Here is a 23196-nt window from a genome sequence, read left to right on the forward strand (position 1 = left end):
TAAACGTAAACCCTTATGTCACTAGATGGGTTGCAAACTGGCTAAAGGACAGAACCCATAAAGTTAAAATCGCTGGAGCAATGTCAGACTCAAAGCCAGTCACAAGTGGTGTCCCACAGGGATCTGTCCTTGTTCGGCATTTATTTCTCAGATGTTAAAGCAAACATGGGAGGGTTGTGGCTGACAAAGTTCACAGATGACTGCAAACTAGGCGCCATAGTCGATACACCAGCGGATACATACATCCTACAAAAAGGCCTCACAGAAACGGACAACTGGTGCCGGAGTCACGGCCTTAAACTAAATGCCAAAAAATGTATAGTCATCCCCTTTGGGAAAAACAAAGTACCCACAAATTATCACACAGACAGCAACCCACTGAGTACGGAAAAAGTAATCAGAGACCTAGGGATTCAAGTAGACAGCGACCTCTCATTTGACACCCACGTTGCCAAAGTGGTTAGAAAAACATTCTACCTTGCACACCTCCTCATGAAGGGATTCACATCCAGATCCAAGGATGTCATTGTACCCCTATACTCCTCCCTCATCAGACCCATGATTGAGTACAATACCCCATTTGGTATGTACCTCACCCGGCATTTGCAACAGCTGGAGAGACCACAAAAGTACCTCACCAAGAGGATCAAGGGTCTCCAACATATGTCTTATTCTGCCAGACTAAAGAAACTCCAGCTCTATTCAGTAGCATACCGCCTGCTCAGAGGTGATCTCTGCCTGACGTACAAGGCCATGTCCAATCAGGATCTGCTAGACATGCTCCACCTCAAAAAATCCAAATCCATCAGGACCACGAGAGCTAAAGACTTAAACCTCGGCACAAGTATGAATAGGACATGCTGGAGGGATAGATTCATAATCCAGAGGCTTCCCATGCTTTGGAACAAAATCGCAGTTCATGTAAGGCAGAGCCCCTCACTGACTCTCTTCAAGAGAAATCTTGATGAGTGGATGGGAGATCGTAAGTTAACCCCAGGGGTCACATCTGTGTCACTGCTAGACAGGGGCACAGTAAACTAATTCTATTATATAAGGGGGCCTTCATTGTGTCACTACTAGACAGAGGCACAGTATTCTAAATCTATTCTGTGCATTTTTGTACCATTTCATGGGGTGGCGAAAGCCACATCACTATGGCTAGGCTTACAAATGCCCCAGGGCAGATAGCCTAGTACTAAACTATGAAACTGTTTCAGCAGGTGGGAGGAGAGTTCAAGGTTAGCTACTGTTGCATTAGGATTATCATATCTTCACCCCTTGACTTTTCTGTCATCTACAATTAGCTTCACAACAATATATTTAGTGTGAATACTTAGAGGTTAAGTACCATTATTTGACACTCACCATAAGCTTCACCTTGTACAAAACGTCACTATTAATGATCCCTCAGGTCTCTTTCTCCCTTTTGTCAAGAAACAGTGGTATCTTGGTTTACTCTTGGACCAGCATCTAACTGTTCACATAGTGAGTCTCAAATACATAAAATACTCGGATAAGAATATCTTACAAGATCTGTAATCTTCTCACCATCTAATCCAAGTTGTTTTGTTGCCATCAAAGTGCTGCTCTCCAGGGTGAACTATGGAATCCTGTTGTAACCCTGCATTCATCATAAAACACCATTTTCCTCCAGTCTGATGAGAACCGAATACTTTATTCCCCCCACATAATACAGTGGGTGTCATTGCACCACACTGTGCAAAAGTAAAGCACTTTTCTCTTTTCCTAAACACACATCTTCTGGTTACTGCATGAAGGATACTCGCCACATCTCAATAAATTGACGATCAAAAGCTCTACCTGTGCAGTTCGTGGCTCTGATACTGTTCAGTTACAAAGATCTGTCTTTACAACTCCCTACCTGAATCTGTCAGATTGATAATCTCAAAACCTTAAAAAAATCCCCTCCCTTCCACTCTCACCTCGCTAAAATAAAATGTAACTGCTTCAGGGATGCATGTCAAATTTTGCTACTCTTTCCCTGATATCATTCCTATTGGTAGACACTGATAGTACCTCTGCTTGTATTCCAATGTGCATACTAAACTTTTCTACAGGCAGTTTATTTTTCCTCTACTCACTTACAAACCCTCACATGTTGCTCTACTGTGTTTATTGTATTTTTTTTATTCTGTTTTTATTCTGTGTGTACCTTTTTCCGTGTGTACGTAGTACATTTATATTGTACAGCTTTTGACACATTTTAAGTCGCTGTGTTTGCTAATTTTTTTAATACAAGCACGTTGTAAGCTTCTGCTTCTGTATATCGCCTTGTTTGTCATCGTAATCCCATAGGTTCTGTTTCTGTGCACCTTGTCTTACCTCTTGGCCTGGTGAAGACATGTTAAATAAATACATATGCATGTACGTTTACATGTCTGTAATGCTGTCATTGTTCTGTATGTATGCACATTTACATGTCTGTAATGCTTCCATTGTTATGTATGTATGTACGTTTGTGTCTGTAATGCTGTCATTATGTATGTATGCACATTTACATGTCTGTAAAGCTCCCATTGTTATGTATGTATGTACGTTTGTGAGTCTGTAATGCTCTCATTGTTACATATGTATGTACGCCTACATGTCTGTAATGCTCTCATTGTTATGTATGTACGCACATTTACATGTCTGTAATGCTCTCATTGTTATGTATGTACGCACATTTACATGTCTGTAATGCTCCCATTGTTATGTATATATGTACGTTTGTGTCTGTAATGCTGTCATTATGTATGTATGCACATTTACATGTCTGTAATGCTCCCATTGTTATGTGTGTATGTACGTTTGTGAGTCTGTAATGCTCTCATTGTTACATATGTATGTACGTCTACGTGTCTGTAATACTCTTTGTGTGGAAGACGTTCACAGTTGTGAAGGACTTCTGACAATTGGCACCATTTTTTTTAAATTGGGGAGCAAAGTAGAAGTCTGGCCCAGTGGAGTATGGGATTGTAGACTTAAGAGGTCATTCATTATCTCAGTGGGAGTTTGAAAATTAGGTATTGGGTTGCACAGATAAGGATAAATGCTACAAAAGAGGTGTTCTTGCTGGGTATGTTAAGATGTCCCACTTGTGACTTTTTTAAAAGGAAAATGTGAAGGTGCATATGATTCTGACTTAATATGTACATTTAAACAGATAACAGTTTTTGAACACTTAATTTTCAGTGAGAAGTGACCACATAAGTGTGTATGTTTGTGCACCTCTGCAGCTTTGTAATTTTAATTGATGTGACTTTATTGTACTGTACAAATCTGTGAATGTCTGCCTTATTCAGCATAGAGAGGGTTACCCCACTTCTTACTTATAAAGTGGTTTGACATACTGTGAGTATAATGATCAGTTGCTCTGTTGTGTATTTCCGTTATCAGTAGCCAGATCACTACATTCTGGGGAATCCCAGTGATTCTGTCTTCACTAAATCTGTTGTTTTTGTCCTCTTTTTTCGTCCCAAACAGGTTTTGATTGTCCATACTAATCAGCTGACATGTTTGGTTCCAAAGCTCTGTCACACTCATGATTTGAAAACTCTAAAGGTAGGTAGTTTTGAAATGTTATAATGCAAAATATTAACCTCAGTAATGAAGTACAGCTGTTAACATTGCATCTCATGTGCCATAATGGATATGAATAAATGTAGTGATACGAAAGTAGAAGGTGTAGGAATTTCAGTCTTCACCTTAAGTTCATATCATGTCATATAAAACTGAAGACAGAAGAAGGATATAAATGTTTTTGATCTGGCCAAACATTGCAGGTGACATATGATGGCTGTCCTGACCAAACACTGCAGTTGACATAGGATGGCTATCCTTCTGACCAAACATTGCAGCTGACATAGGATGGCTGTCCTTCTGACCAAACATTGCAGCTGACCTAGGATGGCTGCCCTTGGACTTTTCCTTCTGTCACCCTTCTGTCACTCCACATACCGGAAATGTTCCTACTGCTTTGGCATTTCCTACCTATTATTTTGGCTTCCTCCACCTGTCTGTTACAACCTTGTTAAAGTGCTCCATAACGTCCGAGGTAAACTGGGGTTTCCTTAATTTGGTAGTTATGATCCTTCTACACAGCTTGTTCTTCCTTTCTAGCCTGATTTCATTATGTTTTCCTGTCATTTCTTTTTGTGTCCAAATCGTATCTTGTGTCACCTTGTCTGTCATTATATCATGTAAAAAGAGGTCCAGTTTCCTGTCTGCCTTCGTATAACATTTCATCCATCTTGCTTACCATTATGATCACCTTTTTTTGCGCACTGTCCAGCAGTATCATCCCTTTTTGCCGGTAAGGCCTCTGCACAGCACTTCATCTGTGGTTTCACATGGACATCATATAGGTGCATATTTGAATTCCTCTTCCTGGATAGGTTTCAATATGGTCTGATAGCTAGGCATAGTATTTGCCTCTTAGGGCTGCCCATAAATGACTTTGCTGCATCTGGGAAATTTCCATTTCCTCCAGGATGTTTTGATTTGGATTTAGGATAATGATTTTGGATGCTACATGGGTTTCAGGGCCAAAGCATCCCTTAGAGGAAGAAAAAATAATTTAGGAATAATTTTATAATTTTAGTAGAAACAGGTTTCTGCCAGTCTGCAGAGAAGTTTTTTTTATTTATTTTTTCCCTTGCACATGTGTAAAAACATGAATTTTATATGTAAGGACTTGCATGTTATGTTTTGTTCATGTATGTCACCTCTATACTCTTACTATGTATCAGTATTATTTGCCATGTAACGTTTGTATAGTATTGCTGTTTATTATGTGAAGCTTTTTGCCTAGGGCCATCAGTGAAAATTGGTTCTCATGCCTAGTTTGGACAACCTTGATTAACAAATGCAAAGTAAATAAATAAATGTGTTTGAGTTTCTGTTTTTAGGATATTTTCATGAATAGTCTTATTTCCTTTTATTACTGCAGCATATGCCAAGAGTATTTAAATGCGTCTGGGCTATATATTCACAATCTAATTAAGGGCTGAGAATTCCTTGTTAGTTTCATGCAAAGCTTCTTTACAACAGAGTACAGTGTGTAGAATGTGTTTGTCATGTCTTCCGTCAAACATTCAAAGTTTGTAAGCCAAATTGGATGAGTTATTTCTTTGGGTAACAGAAACAAGGTTTGATTAAGTCCTGAGTATTGGTCCATTTCATAGCAGTGTAGTAGTAACTTTAATGGCTCTAATATAGTTTCATAAGGAAGAATTGTGCGAGCTGGAGGTGGAGTCTCAAATCTTAAGAATAAATTGAGGTTTAGGCATACTGTTTTTAAATACCTTTATTAAATTATCACTTAAGACATAAGCACACATTCTTTAATAGAAAAGAAAACAAACCATATTAACATTTTTTCTATTTACATACTGTACATTACATATGTTTTCTTTCTTTATAACAATTGTCATTCAGTCCGTTACATAAATTGCTCAATTTCTGCCTTCCCCTTAAACCTCATAACGTCTCCTAAACATAATTCTGCATGTATTACTCCCATAAATTCCATTTATTTCTGTGCAGTTTGCTCCTCCCTTTCCTAAAGATCCCTCATCCCTCTTCCAGTTTTTTCTTTTGCAACCTTCAGTATTTCAGATATAGTCTTTAGATTTTGATTTCCATTTTCTAGTAATTGCTTTTTTTTTTTTGATAACCAGTAAAATTAAACTTAAGGGCTTCCTGTGTCTAGGCAATTCAGATCATGTGCCCCATCTCAAGTTTCTTTTCCTTACTTACAGCCATTTTCTCCCTCGATATTTCTGACCGAGTACACTGTAGGGAATTTTTAAAATTTGCCAACTTGCTGCACTCCCCCAAAACATGTTTCCAGTAACCTTTCTTCCATATCACACCCTCAGTATTTGCTGTATACCTGAAGAAAATGTTTGAATTCTTCTTTCGGTATAAAAATACCTATGCAAACATTTCCAAGTAAAATCTTTAAACCTTCCAGACTTTGTTGCATAATTGGGAGCCATACATATGCCTTTCCATTGTTTTCTTGTAAGCTGTTTTCCTAGTCGCTCTTCCCAATCTTTTCTAACCTCTTTTGATTGTTTCTTGTAGTTATGATGCACTATTGTATATGCCTTACTAATTATTCTTTAACAGCTTCTATTCTAGATACAACTAAAAACTCAACTAGTATAGGTATTTCCCTTAGGACTCCTATCCCTTTCTCTTTGTCTATACTCTAGCAATCCCTTTTAGGAGACCCAGTCTCTAACCTGCAGTCCAAATGTCCTCTTGGACTCCCCCCACTCGACTACATTTCCCCTCTTTAGTTATTTGCTCCCAGTACCTCTTAGGTCCTTTGCCAGTTTTCTCTCCAGTAAATTCCAGGCCCCTCTGCACCCCTGTTTGCAATCATCCCTATTGGCTAATTCTCCTTTCTTCATTCCTGTTTTTGGCTTAGTTCTCAGAATACTTTCTGCAACTTTGTGAATAGACTATTATGTGCATATTATTCTTAAGAATCTACATCCAAAAATTCCACTCTTCTTACTTCTTAACCCCACCACTTCATCCCTTTCCACTTTGAATTATAACCTTCTGCTTGTGTTATGCATATAGGCCTTAACTGCATAACTCTAAAATATCCAATCAAATTGGGTAATTATAAACCACCTTGTTCTGCTGGGATGATCAACTTTTCCTGTTTAATTCTTGCCCTCTTCCCCTTCCAGATAAATTCTTTCAGCTGTTTATTAATTAAGCAATAACCCACGTCTGGGTGTGGGTAATGCTAGATTTACCCACGGTTGGTGTGGTTTGGTCACGAGGGTGAAGCCCACACCCAGACTTGGGTTATTGCTATTATAAAATGACATTATTTAAGAAAAAATACTTACTTTTCTTAAATAATGTCTTTGTATAATACCTCCGTGGTGCCCTTCTGCAGTTTTCTGCTATCCAGGGGCTTTTTCTGATGTACTGCACATGCGTATGGAACTTGTGTCCCCTCGCTTACGCAGTACATCAGAGCTGTATAGAAGAAACAACAGAGAATGGAAGATCTCCGTGTTTTTTTTTTTTTTAATTAAAAATGAAAGAAAAAAGTAAAAAAAGAAATCGGGCGAAGTTTAATTTCGGGAGAGCTGAGACAGACAAAAATAAAACGATAATCTGGTAAGTTTCTTTAATTTTGTAGAATTTACCTGGTTATTTTATTTTTGTCTGTGCCATCTCCCTCATTCGGTTTGTTAGCCGGTTTCTTTTTTTAGTTAAAAAAAAGTAATAAAATTATGGGACTTACTAATGGGAAAAAGTCCAGGCGACCGGACCTTTTCCCATTGGCATAGTCTCAAATTTACAACGGGCGTGCTGGTTGGGCTGGCCAATCAGCGTGCTCGTTTTGTATTATTAATGACCAGTCATTGTATAATTGTGGTTCACAACGTCTTTTCTGTTTGATAGAAATAGGCCTGACCTGTGTATAAAACTAAAGGGACTAAAAAAATCTTATTATCAATATCCATAAAAAAGAGGTTCCATTTTCTCAGTTTTTGTTTTCTTTTTTCTTTAGTCTCTTGCCACATATCCTTAGCTGTCTTAACAAAAACCTTTTAAATTTATTCTCCTAAATACTTATCTTTCTGTCGCCCCATAAATATGAGCATTGCTGAACCAATTCATGTATGAGTGCATAATTTATGGCTGTAGCATTTGTTTTATCTTCATTAGTTTTTATATCCCGAAAAGACTCGAACTTGTCTCAGAATGTTCCACAACACCGAGATGTTTTTTTCTGGCTTTATGAAGTACAAAATAATATCTTCTGAAAATAGAGAGAACTTTTCTTAATTACCATAAAATTGTCATTGAATTTCTGAGTCCCTTATTTTCTTTGCCAATGGCCCTAAATATAAAGTAAATAAAAGGGAAAGAGGACATCCTTGCCTGGTTCCTCTTCAAACACAACTTATCAGAGAGGAGACCTCCTACTTTAATTATTGCCTCCAATCCTTCATATGTCCTAATTAACTTTATTATTGTGTTAAAGAATGCAGGTGCTTCCATTTCCCTGTTTATAAAATCCCAGCTTACTCTGTTTTGTCTGCATCAAGACCAACAAAGCACAGTGGTGTTTTCTTACATTTTGCTTCCTCTGGATCTTCATTGTTCTATTAATATTGTTTGCCTCCACTTTACAAAACCACACTGATTGATATCTATCAATTCTGAAAGCACCTTTGTCATTATTTTACCTAGTATAGACATAAACACGTTATAATTATGGTTTAAAATTGAAATGTGTCTATAGGAAACTGGGTGTAATGGATCCTTTCCCTGTTTAGGTAATATAGCCACCACAGCTTTCTTTCAAATGTTATTTCTACTCCTTTTAAAATACTACTAAACAAAATCTTCAGATTTTTACCACTTTCTTCCCTTCTAACTTCCGGACTTCCCAAGGACTACCATCCATTCCTGGAGACTTCCCTGCAGATTGAATATACAGCACCATTTTTATCTTATTTTATCTCTGCCTGTTCTAACCATTTATTGTTGATCCTCATCTTCCTCTATACTTTGGAATAGTTATGGTTTCTTTGAATATTTCACTTCGTTTTGTAATCTCTCTTAGTTTCTACATTCCTCTGCCTTATACAAATTTTCATAAAATTTCCAAAATATTTCTAATACTTTTGTAGGATCTCTGGTTATTTTGCTTCTTATAGGCTCCCTAAGTTTGGTGACATCCTTTCTGCTTTCTGTTGCTTAAGTTGTTATGCAAAAGTTTTGGGGCTCTGGAGTTATCAAAATTTAGTTGCTTAACAGCAATCTTTCTAAACTCATTTGTATTATCCAAATTCCCCTTTATTTTCTCTTTAGCACGCTGCAGTTGCTCCTCTTCTTTTTCCCTTATTGTGCAGTACTTTAGCCTTTGCCTTCCACATTCCTATTCTGCCGTGTTTGTTTCGCTTTTATTTTATACTCTGTTTTTTAGACTTGACTGTTATTTCATCCCACTCAGTAGCTATCCCTTCTGTTGAAATTTCCGTCTTCCCTAATAACTCCCAAATAAGTACAAGTACCCATTCCTTAGATTCTTCCCTTTTTAACTGGTAGAGGAAAAAGTTATTGCCTTATTTTTACTTTATTGTCCTGAATTTTTATATTCATTTTTATCAGTGCTTGATCTCAAATAGTTATTGGATGTATGTTGAAGTTGTCAGTTAAATGAGCACTTTGCTGTGAAACATAATTTCTATTAAGTGTAGCCCTTTTATTGTACCTTGAAGAATAATATAGAAATTCTGTCCAAGTTTGTAACACTGAAATCATGTCTTCCATATGGAATATTTTCATGAACGTCTATAGAAGTATAAACTATTTTGTTATATGTAACCTTGTAGGTCCTCCTGATGCATCTTTACTATTAAAAACCAAGTTCCAGTCCCCACCTATAAATAATAACCGTGCTGAAAGCTGTCTGTTTCTCCCAAATTTTTCTTAAGCTCCATAATAGCAGTTTTTGGTGGAATATAAATATATGCCAGTGTAATCAGTATCCCTTGCCAACAGCCTCTTATTACCACAAATCTACCATTATCTTCTTCCTCCTCTGTCACTATTGGATCCTGTCTATCAACCAGTATTACTCCACTTTTGCTTTGTCCCTGATAACCTGCTGAACATCCATCCATCCTGGAATTGTTTTTGTCAAATTCGCATACTCATTTTTTTTCCAAATGCATCTCCTGAAACATTGTTATCTGTACTCTGCATTTATTTCCTTTCTGTCTGTCCATGTAAGGCCTTTTACATTCCAAGATAATATGGATAGAGTAGCCATTATGACAAAAAGCTCTTGTTCATACCTTTAATACAAATTAGATTTTTAGCTTATTTTCAGTTTTTGTCTTCTGTGCACATGCTAATGTTTGGCAGTCTGATCATTTATACATTTTTTTCTCATTTCCATTTGAAGCTGTATCACATTTTTTCAAGACTTTCCTTTAATGAAACCCTTAAACAAACACATTTATAGAACACCTCCATTAACTTGGAGCAAATGCATAAAACTATGTACAATTTCAGAAATGAAGTTTTAATCCAGATAGGAATAACTTCCCAAAATCCATAGCTACACCCACAGACATTACCTAATTTAAAATTAAGATTACCCATGCTAAAGTGGATGTTACAGTGTGTGATCTCACTTACATTGATTGCTGTCTGTTCCCTTCTTACCATGTTTCCCCTCCCAGATGGGAAAATGGCTTGTTTGCTTTCAAAACATTAACTTTTAACCCTAAGAAAAAGTACATTGGCTACCTTTAAATAAAACTAAATTGTGCATTGTCATAGTAAATGCATTAGAGTATTAAGGCTGTTTGGAGACTACCATCTATTATTCATGCTGCATAATTTCAAACTTTTATTTTCACCGAACAACTTGCCATTATACCTTTTAAATTGTATATTTCTGTCAGGAATGAATGCTCAAAACTCTCATTAATTGTTTGCACTTGCAGATAGCTCATCCCTATGTAAAAGTAGTCAGCAATGAGAAAAAAAAAACACTATCAGCTTTGCAGATGTATGAAGGAACATTTTGTGATTTTTCACTCAGCACAGAATTCCTTGGCCAGCTGCCTTCAGCTGCAGACTTGTTTCCCACTGATAGCATTTGCTGATGGAAAAAAGCTAATATATTTGCAGATGCCAGAAACTTAGCATTGTTCATAGCTTTCATAATTTTGTCTTATTTTTCAAGTTTATTTGCTTACAAAATATTATAGCTTAAGCCAAGAGCATTAATCCAGATATCCACTCTTTTTAAACCAAGGGGAAATCATAATTTAATCAGTAGACTTTTATACTCCACCCAACACTTTAGTCATAGGTGACTCTAGTCTGGCACACTGATGTCCTACTCACCAGGCTGAACAAGGAGAAAATTACAGTCAGCTGCCTGTCTGGTGCCAGGATCCGCCACATAACGCATGCACTCAAGTCACTCCACAAGTACAAATATGACTCTGTCATTGTCCATGCTGGAGTGAATGACTTGAGACGTACCTCCCTGGATTACATGAAAAGAGACATGGAAGAGCTCTTGGATCATGTGACTCAGGCAGGTATGACCCTAGCCCTGAGTAGCATCCTGCCTTCGCCCAGAATGATACCACAGTATAAGGACAAAATGATTGAATTCAACAATTGGCTAAGCTTCTGGTGTCATTCAAAGGGGATCCAGTATTTGTCTGCCTGGGAAGACATGATCGACAAACCATGATGCTTTGCCAGAGATGGTCTGCACCTGTCACCCCTGGGATTCAGGTTACTGGCTAAAGCTCTTGCCACCCCTATAGTGCCTTTTTTAGGCAAGGTTCAAAGGATAAAACCACCACCGTAACAGATAACAAGCATGCAAAATCTGAAGGTAATGCTACTCAATGCTAGAAGTCTAAACCTCAAAATGCACTCTCTCGAGGCACTCCTAAAAATGGAGAACATTGATATCTGTGCAGTGACTGAGACCTGGTTCCAGAGAGCATCCCTGCAATACCAGGCTACAATTCTTACCACACTTTTCGGCCACAAAACCAAGACCGAAACACTAGAGGTGGAGGAGTGTCCATATTCACCAAGGATATTCACACCTCCAGGCTAGTTGCCCAACACAGTGCATCTGAAATTCTCCAGGTGCAACTAACACTAGGTAAGACTGCAATCAAAATTGTAGCTTGCTACAGATCCCCCACCATACCCCAAGATTCTCACTACACCTTCCTAAACATACTTGAAAATATTAAGATACAACCAAACACCCTAATACTGGGTGATTTCAACTACCCTGCCATTAATAGGGAAAACTGCTCGGGTACCAACTCCTTTTCCCAACGGTTCTTGGAATTCATAAATTGCAACGCCCTGGATCAACTAATCCATTGTCCCACCAGGGGCTCCAATATCCTAGACCTGGTCATTACCAACATGGGAGATAGATGCTCCACACCAGTGGTCACCCCCTCATTGTTCAGGTCTGACCATAAGCAAATCACCTTTGACATCCACACCCCACCCCCACCCCCCAGTAAGGAAACCTCCTTAAGAAACTTCTCCAAAGCCAACTTCATGCTACTGAAGTCAGAAGTGACAAACTTCACAAAACCCACGCAGACAGGATCTGGAAGTTCGACTGCAGATTCCTACACTAAGGCACTGTGCGAGCACATCCACTCATGCATGAATTGTGCCATCCCAAATAGAACCAAGATGCTCTTCTCCAAAAAAAAGGAAGTCAATCTGGTGGTCCCCTGCTATAAACAAACTATACAACAGAAGGAAGAAACTGTTGCAGAAAAGAGGAAAATCCCAGGATGCAAAAAACTCCTTCACCAGCTTCAGTAAGAAGCTGAGATCCCTCATAAAATCCTCAAAAGCTAGTTACGAAAATAAAATTTCCAAAGATTCCAAAGACGACCACAAGGCATTCTATAGTTACATCAAGAATCTAAATGGCAATGCTCAGATCTGCTCTGAGCTACAACAGAATGGCATTAAATGCACTGATCCCAAGGATATTGCCAATATCCTGACAGATCAATTTAGTGCCAACTTCACTCCGCTCTCACCCCCTAAAAGGCCCATCTCAATACCAAAACATTGCCAAATTCCGATAATAGCAGCCACACAGGTAGAAACAGTACTCTCCAAAGCTAAGAATACAGCATCCATGGGACCAGATGACATCCCAGGCTGTGTACTACATGAACCACAAAATGAACTGACACCCCACCTAAGTGTCATGTTTAATCATAGCGTCACCTCAGGCTTCGTGTCCACTGAGTGGCACATAGCTACATTTATCCCACTCCACAAGGGAGGGATCTGCCTTGGATCCCGGGAACTACTGTCCCATCAGTCTGACAAGCCTGATCTGCAAGGGCATGGAACTTATAAACAAAGACATTGGCAACCTTCAAACACTGGACCCCACCCAGTTTGGGTTTGTGAAGGGCCGATCTTGTCTCCTGAATCTGATTGACTTCTTCGATTCGGTTTCCAGAGCTGTGGACGAGGGTAAGGCGGTCCACACAGCCTATCTAGATCTCGCGAAGGCCTCCAACATCATCCCCTAAGCTGGGCATAAATCCCTACATCACTCGATGGGTTGCCAACTGGCTTACTGACAGAACCCAGACTGTAAAAGTAGCCGACTCCAAATCCAGCTCCAGACAAGTGACAAGTGGAGTACCTCAGGGTTCAGTCCTGGGACCACTCTTGTTTGGCATCTACTTCTCTGAAGTTCAGGCCAACACTAAGGGACTCTGGCTAACAAAGTTTGCAGATGATTGCAAACTGGGAGCCATTATTGAATCCCCAAATGATGTGGATATTCTACAAAAGGGCCTTACAGAAACAGATGCCTGGTGCCAGAGCCGTGGGCTCAAGCTTAATGCCAAGAAATGTATAGTTATCCCCTTTGGAAAAAAACATGTACTGATGAACTACCACATAGGTGTCAGAACACTAAACATCGAAAGTGTGATGAGAGATTTAGGGACACAAGTGGACACTGGTCTCACTTTCGATAACCACATCGCCACAACAGTCAGGAAATCCTATGTGGCACACCTCATCACTAAGGGCTTTTCATCCAGAAAAAAGGAGGTCATTGTCCCACTGTACTCATCCCTCATTAGACCCATTATAGAGTATAATGCCCCATTTGGTATGTACCTCACAAGACATCTGCAACAGCTGGAAAGGCCACAGAAATACCTCACTAAAAGAATCCCAGGCCTAAAGCAGATGCCATATGCTGACCATCTAAAAAAAAACTCCAGCTATACTCTGTGGAATATCATCTACTCAGAGGAGATCTCTGCTTAACATACAAGGCCGTGTCAAACCCTGAGCTGTTGGACATGCTCCACTTAAAGAAATCCCAATCCCTCAGAGCCACATGCTCCAGGGATCTAAACCTTATCACAATGAACAAAACATGCTGGAGTGATAGGTTCCTGACCCAGAGACTCCCCATACTCTGGAATAGACTGCCCATACATGTCAAGCAGAGCGCCTCATTGGCCCTCTTCAAAGGGAACCCTGATGATTGGATGGGAGATGAGAAATTCACCCTGGGGATCATGTCAGTCGCCCTGCTAGACAGGGGCCCAGAGAAGTAAATATTGTAGGAAGAAATTTCCAGGGAATTGCTATGGCTAGGCTTGCATAGGCCTTAGGGCTGATGGCCTAGTACCAACCTATGAACCTGACACCAGCAGCCCTAGATCATTAATTTAAACTCACTTCTGTCCAGCCTTTCTTCTCTTGTTTACAACAAAAAAGTACTTGCTCACTTTAGTATCTTTGACACATAAAACTGTCACTGAAAAGATCCCTCCATTTAAAACACCCCTGACTGTATACCATGCAAAACTGCTTTACAGTATAACATGTAGTTTATAGCATGAAATATTTTGTGTAAAAATAACAACATTGTTTTGTTTACGATTACCTTTTTCTCCTTTAGTGTCCTTATAAACAATTCTGTAAGGTGGTGTATATGCTTTACAGTCCACCCACAAGTTTAACACAACCAACAGAATTCCAATCTTTCTCAGCCACTTTTTCTTGCAAAGTCATATTTCAGAAATAGGGTTGCTTTATAGTCACCCATTTATTCACTAATTTCTGTGTTGCTGATTTTTTTCCTGATCATTCTCATCTCCTAACACCAGACTCTGGTTCAAGTTCAAGGTACTCCTGATTCTTCTAGTCAACTCCATTTTTTTCTGGCTCTCAAGCATTTTCCTTTGGAACATTGGAAAAGCTTTCACTAGCAAAATATGTCTGTGCTTTATTGTCAGAAAAATGAGAAGAAGAGTCCCCTTCTGTTTGGTGGCTGACTTTTTGTTGGATAAACTTTTTATTTCCTCCTTAGCCTGTTCTGCATCAAAATTGTCTTTGATCCTTCAGGAAGAAATATTCTGAAGATGGTTGGATGTGGCAGCTTGAGTCTCATACCTGCCTGTGGACATTCCCTGATTGCTGGGATAAATTTGCTTCTTTCTGCATGGTATATAGTGAATAATTATTTTCTATAAACACCATTGTCTTCAGTTTTTAATAACAGTTTTGTCAGGATCATCTCTTTCTGCTGGTATGATTGCATCTTTACTAATAAAGTCTTGGCTGCTTTCTCTTGGCCATGTTTGATGCATACACTCTGTGCCCTTTCAATTAGCAAATCCTGCAGTGGAACACTAGTCTAGTTGCTTATCTGTGCTTTCGTAAAACCAATACGTTCTGTTTCTTCGTTTCTGTGGTACAGCAGAAAATCTCCAGTTTTGTCTGTGCCCTCTGTGTTCTAATTCTTACTGGGTTTTTTTTTATGCTCAGTCTTTTTTCGTTTCTTCTTCTGATTTTTGCAATTTTATCAGTTTGTATAAATAGTTAAAGTTTCTTCTATTGTTTCCTGCCTTTTGTTATTTGAGTTGATATATTCCTTCAATGTTTCATTTATTTTAATCACTTCTGAGTACATTTGATTTACTTTGTTCCTCTAAAACACGTGTAACGAAGCTGTAGCTTGAACTGCTTTTTGCTGAACAGTTTCATGATTCTTCCCAGCCACTATTTTCTGTTCCCATTTTCTGGTTGATTTTCTGTCATGTTCTCCAAATTTCTTCTTTTCTGGCATCCAGGCAGTGTACTTACTAGCCAGTAACTGAACTTTACCCAAGCTGAGAATTTCACTGGCCCTTTTTCTCAGTTTCTGTTTTCATATTGGGAGAGTTGAAATTAAGTTGTTGATCAGTGTGCATCAGTCTTGGAAGTTGGGCAAACTAGTGTTGAATACGGTTGTGTGTGTGTGTGTGTGTGTGTGTGTGTGTGTGTGTGTGTGTGTGTGTGTGTGTGTGTGTTTTTCCAATCAGTACCATACACATTTGCTTTTAATTCCTGTAACCAACTCATTTAGCACTTACAAATGACAATTAGAAAATTTTTAACCATAACTGGCTAGTATTTTAGGAAATTTTCCTAAAGTAGTTTTTCGTAAAAGTAAGTATTTTTAAAAAAATGCTTGAAGGACATGGTAAGCATGGTAACAGACCTATTGGTATGTACAAACGTGGTAATTGTAGCCAGTGTCGCTATGTTAGAATGTAAATCTTTTACTGTGAAAGAGAGAAAATTTGTGATAAATAGGCATTTCAATTGTGATTCTAGTTGGGTGGTCTGTGTAGCATTGTGTAATTCATGCAATGCAGTCTATGTAGGAAAAACCTCTCAGAAGTTGAGAGGATGTACGAACATGTCAATGATATCGGTAAAAGAAAAATATCTTATGCCCTGTATAGACACTTCAACCAATCCCCAGACCGCACATTTTTCTTTGTTGTTTTAGAATGTATTGTAAAAGATTCTAGAGGTTACATTCTAGATAAACATCTTCTTAGAAGAGAACTAATTTAGATTCTTAGGTTAAATGCCTTGGAACCTCCGGGCCTCAATAATGCTTGTTCCATTTTACCTATTTTAAAACTTAAGAGCCTGGATGGTGGAATCACATTAACTGAAATTTTAAGTTTTAAATATATGTTTTTTCTTATGTATAAAAAAAACCTGTTCATGTATTTTTTTATGTGACTTATGCACTAAGTTATATCTATTGTGCATTAGATGAATGGATATAGGTTACCTTTTTAATTATTTGGTTAGGTTTAATATTCATGTGTCTTTAAATTGTTTATAATTTTTTTATTGGATAGATTCATCACATGATTTGTTGGTAGCAGTATTTAAGTGATGTACTGTGTTATTATGGCAGTTCTGAAGAAGTCTTTATGTAAGGCGAAAGCGCTTGACTGCTGTTTTTCAGTAAAGTGACTGTTGGTCCTCTCCATTTGTCCGGATGTCTTCCTTTGGTTTTTGGTTTATTGGTTGTGAACTTTGGGTTACTAGCTTAAATACGTGTTCTAATTACAGTTCTTGACATGTTTATGTACAATAAATATCTTGAACCAATGCACTGTTTCATTGTCTCTCTTGAGTACATGATACAAGTGGCATGGTGCCAGAATGGGATTCGAAGTTGAAGCAACACACAAGCCATGAGGCACACAGTAAAAGTGGAGGAATATACTGAAGTGAGCTCACAAAGAGATCTGTGGTTATTCAAAGGTACTTAAACTCGTTTAAATGATTTTTCAGTTGTCTAATGTGTGGCAAAGCATTCAGAACGTTCAAAATAATTACCGTGGTAAATTAAATGTCCGAAATTGTGACATAATGATAAAATATTCAAAATAAATACAAAAGTGTTTAAAATAATTTCTTCTTCTTCTCTTTTTACTGCTCCCATTAGGGGTCACCACAGCGGATCATCTGTTTCCATTTCTTCTTGTTTTCTGCATCTTGCTCTGTCACACCAACCATCTGCATGTCCCATCTCGCCACATCCATAAACCTTATCTTAGGCCTTCCTCTTTTCCTCTTACCTGGCAGCTCCATTCTTAGCATCCTTTTCCCAATATACCCAGCATCCATCCTCAGCACATGTCCAAACCAATGCAATCTCGCCTCTCTGACTTTGTCTCCAAACCGTACAACCTGAGCTTACCCTCTAATATACTGATTATACTGATTCCTAATCCTGTCAATCCTTGTCATACCCAGTGCAAATCTTAACATCTTTAAGTCTGCCACTTCCAGCTCTGACTCAATGCCACCATCTCCAACCCATACAACATAGTTGGTCTCACTACTCTCTTGTAGACCTTGCCTTTCACTCTTACTGGTACCCGTCTGTCACAAATCACTCCTGACACCCTTCTCCACCCGTTCCACCCTGCCTGTACGCTCTTCTTCACCTCTCTTCCACACTCACCATTACAATGAACTGTTGATCCAAGTACTTAAACTCCTCCACCTTCGCCGGCTCTACTCCCTGCATTCTCACCATTCCTCTAGCCTCCCTCTCATTCACACATATATATTCTGTCTTAGTCCTGCTGACCTTCATTCCTCTCCTCTCTAGAGCATATCTCCACCTCTCCAGGGTCTCCTCAACCTGGTCCTTACTCTAACTACAGATCACAATGTCATCTGCAAACATCACAGTCCATGGGTTCTCCTGTCTGATCTTCGTCTATCAACCTATAAGAAAGGGCTCAGAGATGATCCTTGATGTAATCCCACATCCCACCTCCACCATAAATGCATCTGTCACTCCCACTGCAGACCTCACTACTGTCACACTACTTTCGTACATATCTTGTACCACTCTTGCATACTGTTCTGCCACTCCAATACAATACCACAACTCCTCTCTAGGCACCCTATCATATGCTTTCTCCAAGTCCACAAAGACACAATGCAACTCCTTCTGACCTTCTCTATATTTCTCCATCAACACTCTCATAAACATTGCATCTGTAGTGCTCTTTCCTGGCATGAAGCCATACTGCTGATCACTAATCACCTCCCTTCTTAACCTAGCTTCCACTACTCTTTCCCATAACTTCAAGCTGTGATTGATCATTTTTATGCCTCTGAAGTTACTACAGCTCTTGCACATCACCCTTATTCTTAAAAATAGGTACCAAAACATTTTTTCTCTGCTCCTCAGGCATCCTCTGACATTCCAAGATTTCATTAAACAATCTGGTTAAAAACTCCACTTCCATTTCTCCTAAGCACCTCCATGCTTCCACTGGTATGTCATCTGAGCCAGCAGCCTTTCCATTCTTCATTCTCTTCATAGCTGTCCTTACTTCCTCCTTGCTAATCTGTTTCACTTCCTGATTCACTATTCCCACATCATCCAACCTTCTCTCTCTTCATTCATCAGCCCCTCAAAGTACTCTTTCCATCTGCTGAACACATTCCTCGCTTGTGAGGACGTTTCCTTTACTATCCTTTATCACCCTTACCTGCTGCATATCTTTCCCAGCTCAGTCCCTCTGTCTACCCAATCGTTACAGGTCCTTTTCTCCCTCTTTAGTGTCCAACTTTTCATACAACTCTCCATATGCCTTATCCTTAGCCTTCACCTCTTCTCTTTGCCTTGCTCATCTCCTTATACTCCTGTCTACTTTCTTCATCTCTCTGACAATCCCACTCTTCCTCTGTATACTCTCCTGTACTTCTTCATTCCATCACCATGTCTCCTTGTCCTCCTTCCTCTGTCCAGATGTCACACCAAGCACCTTTCTAGCTGTCTCCCTTACCGTCTCTGCTGTAGTTACCCAAATGTACGAAGGGCTAAAACAACTGCATTTCTTCGCAATGTACTACTTTTTCCCATTAATTTAAGCTGTTCAAAGTGTCTGAAGTTTCTGGAATGTTCACAGTGTATGCAGTGTCAAAGTGAAGCCTTTGCAAAGAGATTGTTGTGCATTCGAACATAATTACAAGTACCTGGCCTATGCTTAAGTTTAAATGTATTTTGTTGTTATGGCAGAGGGATTTTGTAGACCTGAACCACTGGTGTTTGATAACAATATTGCTGAGAATTGGAGAGTGTTTGAACAAGAATATGATATTTTCATTCAGGCTGCTTTTTCTGATAAAGATGCATGCACAACGGCATTGATGCTTCTTAATTTAGCAGGCTTGGAAGCCAATGAGAGGAAACGCTCATTTGTGTATGCACCTGCCATGTATGCAGAGGAGGGAGGAACCGCCATACAGGCTGAAATGCAGGAAGACCCTGAGTGCTTAAAATGTAAATTTAGAGAAGTGTGTAACCCTCAAACGAATATTAGGCTGGAAAGTCGCATGTTTTACACAAGAACTCAAAAGCTTGGTGAAACTATAGCAGCATATATTATTGACTTGAGAAATAAAGCTAAAAAGTCCAGATTTGGTGATTTGCAAGAGGAGTTAAGACAGACTTGTGTATGGTGTTAATAATAGGGCAGTGAGAGAGATTTTGCTTCGAGATAGTGATTTAACATTAAGCAAAGCCATAGAGATTTGTCAAATATATGAGCTTACAGAAAAACACACAAATATCCTTACGAATGAGAAAAATGTGCTTGCAGTATCTAACAGTGCAAACATTGATGGTGTGCAACATAAGATTGGGTGCAAACGGAGATATAAACCGAAGGGTGTGGCAGGTTCCAAGTCTAACCATAAACCGAATGTGGCCGCAACAAACAACCTTATTGTTAACTGTCGTAATTATGGAGGCAGCCATGAACCTAAATGAGAAAAGTGGATATCCCCACAGAATATTTTTTATGATCTTACACCATCAACCTGGACCAATGAATTGTTAACTTACTGACTTGATTTTTGACCTGAGTATTCAACAGTTAATATAATTCCCCTCCTGTCCCTTGTTACGATCTTTAGGGACACAAAAGGCGTTGTTATAGTTATGTTGTTTACGTTGCTTAAGTCTATTCCTGCACAGTGTTTAAATATCATCAACTACAATTTCTAAACATTATTTTAGAAGGTTTATTATGTCTAGGCTCATGCACTCCCCAACAACTTTTAGCAATGCATAGATAACATGTTATATGAAGAGTTTTTAAATGGATAGGGTTATTTATTATATTCTTTAGGTATGTGTATTCTAAGATGCTAAACAGAATAGATTTACTGTTTTCTTCTGAAATCGTTTCTAAGAATATCAGCGGCCAAATATCATATCAAGTCACATAGTGAGAACTATTTTTAGAGTACATGGATAATATGTTGTATGGAGCGTTTTTAAATGTACATGGTCACTCATTATATTCTGTAAGTATGTACTTATTAAGATGTTATACAGAATATATTTACGGTTTGCTTTAAAAATGTTTTAAAAGATGTTAGGGTCCAAATGCAATGTTAACTGACATAGTGAGAAGGATGTGTTAAGTTTCGATCTCACTAAATTATTCACTTCGTTTACAACTGAAAAGTTGTTGCGGATGTTGTTGGAGGTGAAATACCCATATCTGAGAAGAAGCTAAAGCGTGTTTTTAATATGCCCCTGGTTTAAACAGGTTATATTTTTGTAAGTTATATTGTATGTGAGTTCTGTTAGATATAGTGTCCACCTGCCTACATTTTAACCAGTATGTTATACGAAGTGTATATCACTTTAACTCCTGTAGTAGTAAAGGGGTTTTGTAACCAATGACATTCAATGGTGGGCTTTTTAAAGAGGTTAGATTTTTGTGAATGTATGAAGAGTCTGAAGAAGCCTATTGGCGAAAGCACTCACTCGATACTAGCAATAAAGTTTTATTGAGTTTATAGAAGTTGTTGTCGTGTTCTACAGCTTGGACTTTACTAACTTGGATTTTATCACACTGGAAACAGTTTTTGTTATGCGTTTTATTGCCATCAGGGGACCACGTATATGGTGATTGGAGCAATTTATTACATATTTATTACGAGGGCTCCCGTCTCAACTGGTGTGCTGCTCTGCATTTGCTTTGTCTAAATGAGAAAAGTGCTTAGCTTTTGGTCAGCAGTGTCAGAAAAGTAAAATGTGGAATAATTTCAAAAGGCTTTGTAAGTCTGAAGTGGCACATACTTTTTTTAAAAGAGAGTATCCAAAGATGCGAGTAGATCAGATAGAAAGCCATGAGGAAACTTTCTATGTTGATGGTGTCTCTGTGACTGATGAAACTGTTAATGCAGTAGATGATCAGTTTGCAACAGAGAGTGAAATATTTTGTACTGTTCAGATTAATGAGAAACCTGTAGAGCTTAAAGCAGACACTGGATCCAAGTGCAGTGTTATATCAGCACAAATGTTTGTCAAAGTTAAAGCTGGTGAGAATCTTGATTCAACATGTGCGAAACTTGTTGCTTATGGTGGCAAAGAGATTCAAACTGATGACGCAGTAGTTTTTACATGCCATTCTGCTGGGAACAGCTATGACTTGCAATTTTACTTCATCAAAAGACATGTGCAGTAACTGTTAGGCCTCAAAGAAAGTTTGAAAATGGGACTGATTTCATTTAATAAGGAGGCCCACCATATAAGTCTGAACAACAACCATGATAGTTTTACACAGAATATTTTTCACGGATATGTTGATATTTTCAAAGATGAGCTTGGTAAACTACCAGTCTCATATTCTGTGAAGTTAGACCATGAAGTAAGTTAGACCATGAAGAAAGCCAGATTGCCAGACCAGCCAGGAAAGTTCTGGTAGCAATGCAGAGCAAAGTGAAAACAACAGTAGACAAAATGGTGAATTTAGGTGTGATAACTCCAGTAAAAGAACTGACTGAATAGGTATCCTCCATGGTCATAGCTCATAAGAAAAGCTCAGATGATATTCGAATATGTATAGATCCCAGAGATTTAAACAAAGTGCTTAAATGTCCTCATCATCCGATGCACACAGTAGAAGAAGTAGCGTCTCTTATACCAAATGCCCACTGTTTATTTCAGTTTTAGATGCAAAAAGTTAATTTTGGCAAATTTTGCTGGATCACAAATCTTCATTGTTAACCACTTTCAGTACACTGTGGTAGATGCACATTCTTGAGAATGCCACTTGGGATAAATTCTGCAAGTGAAGTATTTCAACGTGCGATGGATTAAATTTTTTTTAGGTTGAACATGTGCTGTCATAGTAGAGGACATTATTGTAGGCGGCAGTGGTGAAGCCGAACATAATACAAACCTCAAAGTTCTACACCATGCACATGAAGTCCATCTTAAAGTGAATCCTCAGAAATGTTAATTCAAGCTGAGAGACGTTACTAATGTAACTCATTTGTTTACTAGTTCTGGCTTACAACCAGATCCGTCTAAGCAAGTGGTAATTCTTGAGATGCCAGTAACAGACAGTGCACACCTTTGCAATGTTTTCTAGGTATGGTCAACTATTTAGACCTGAGTGAGCTTTTAGCACCATTATGTAAGTTAACATGCAAAAAATGTAAATTGGTCTTGGTTGGAACAACACCAAAGAGCATTTGATGTTCTGAAACAAAAAAATTGCCAGTCCACCCACATTGAGACGTTATGATATTTGCAAACCAGTAGCTTTTTTATGTGATGCTTCTAAGTATGGTCTTGGTGAAGCATGTCTTCAGGAAGGCATACCAGTAGCCTATGCATCCAGAACTTTAACCCAAACTGAGATGCAGTATGAGCAAATTGAAAAAGAGCTTTTGGTAGTAATGTTCGCATATTCGAAGTTCAGTGATTATATTTATGGCAAACCTGTCCAAACTGACTGATCA

General features: G+C 38.6%; 1 protein-coding gene across 1 annotated transcript in view; it reads left to right on the forward strand.

Moving 5' to 3' along the window:
• Positions 1–23196, forward strand: part of LRSAM1 (leucine rich repeat and sterile alpha motif containing 1) — a gene marked incomplete in the record, with an annotated part of 1381442 nt that overhangs the window by 332501 nt on the left and 1025745 nt on the right. Inside the window, 1 exon segment of the mRNA XM_044058294.1 lies at positions 3487–3564. Within this exon segment, the coding sequence (XP_043914229.1) occupies positions 3487–3564 (78 nt within the window).

The sequence above is a fragment of the Protopterus annectens genome, chromosome 16.part0 (genome assembly GCF_019279795.1).
Source record: "Protopterus annectens isolate FY-2018-M chromosome 16.part0, PAN1.0, whole genome shotgun sequence".
NCBI lineage: Eukaryota > Metazoa > Chordata > Ceratodontiformes > Protopteridae > Protopterus > Protopterus annectens.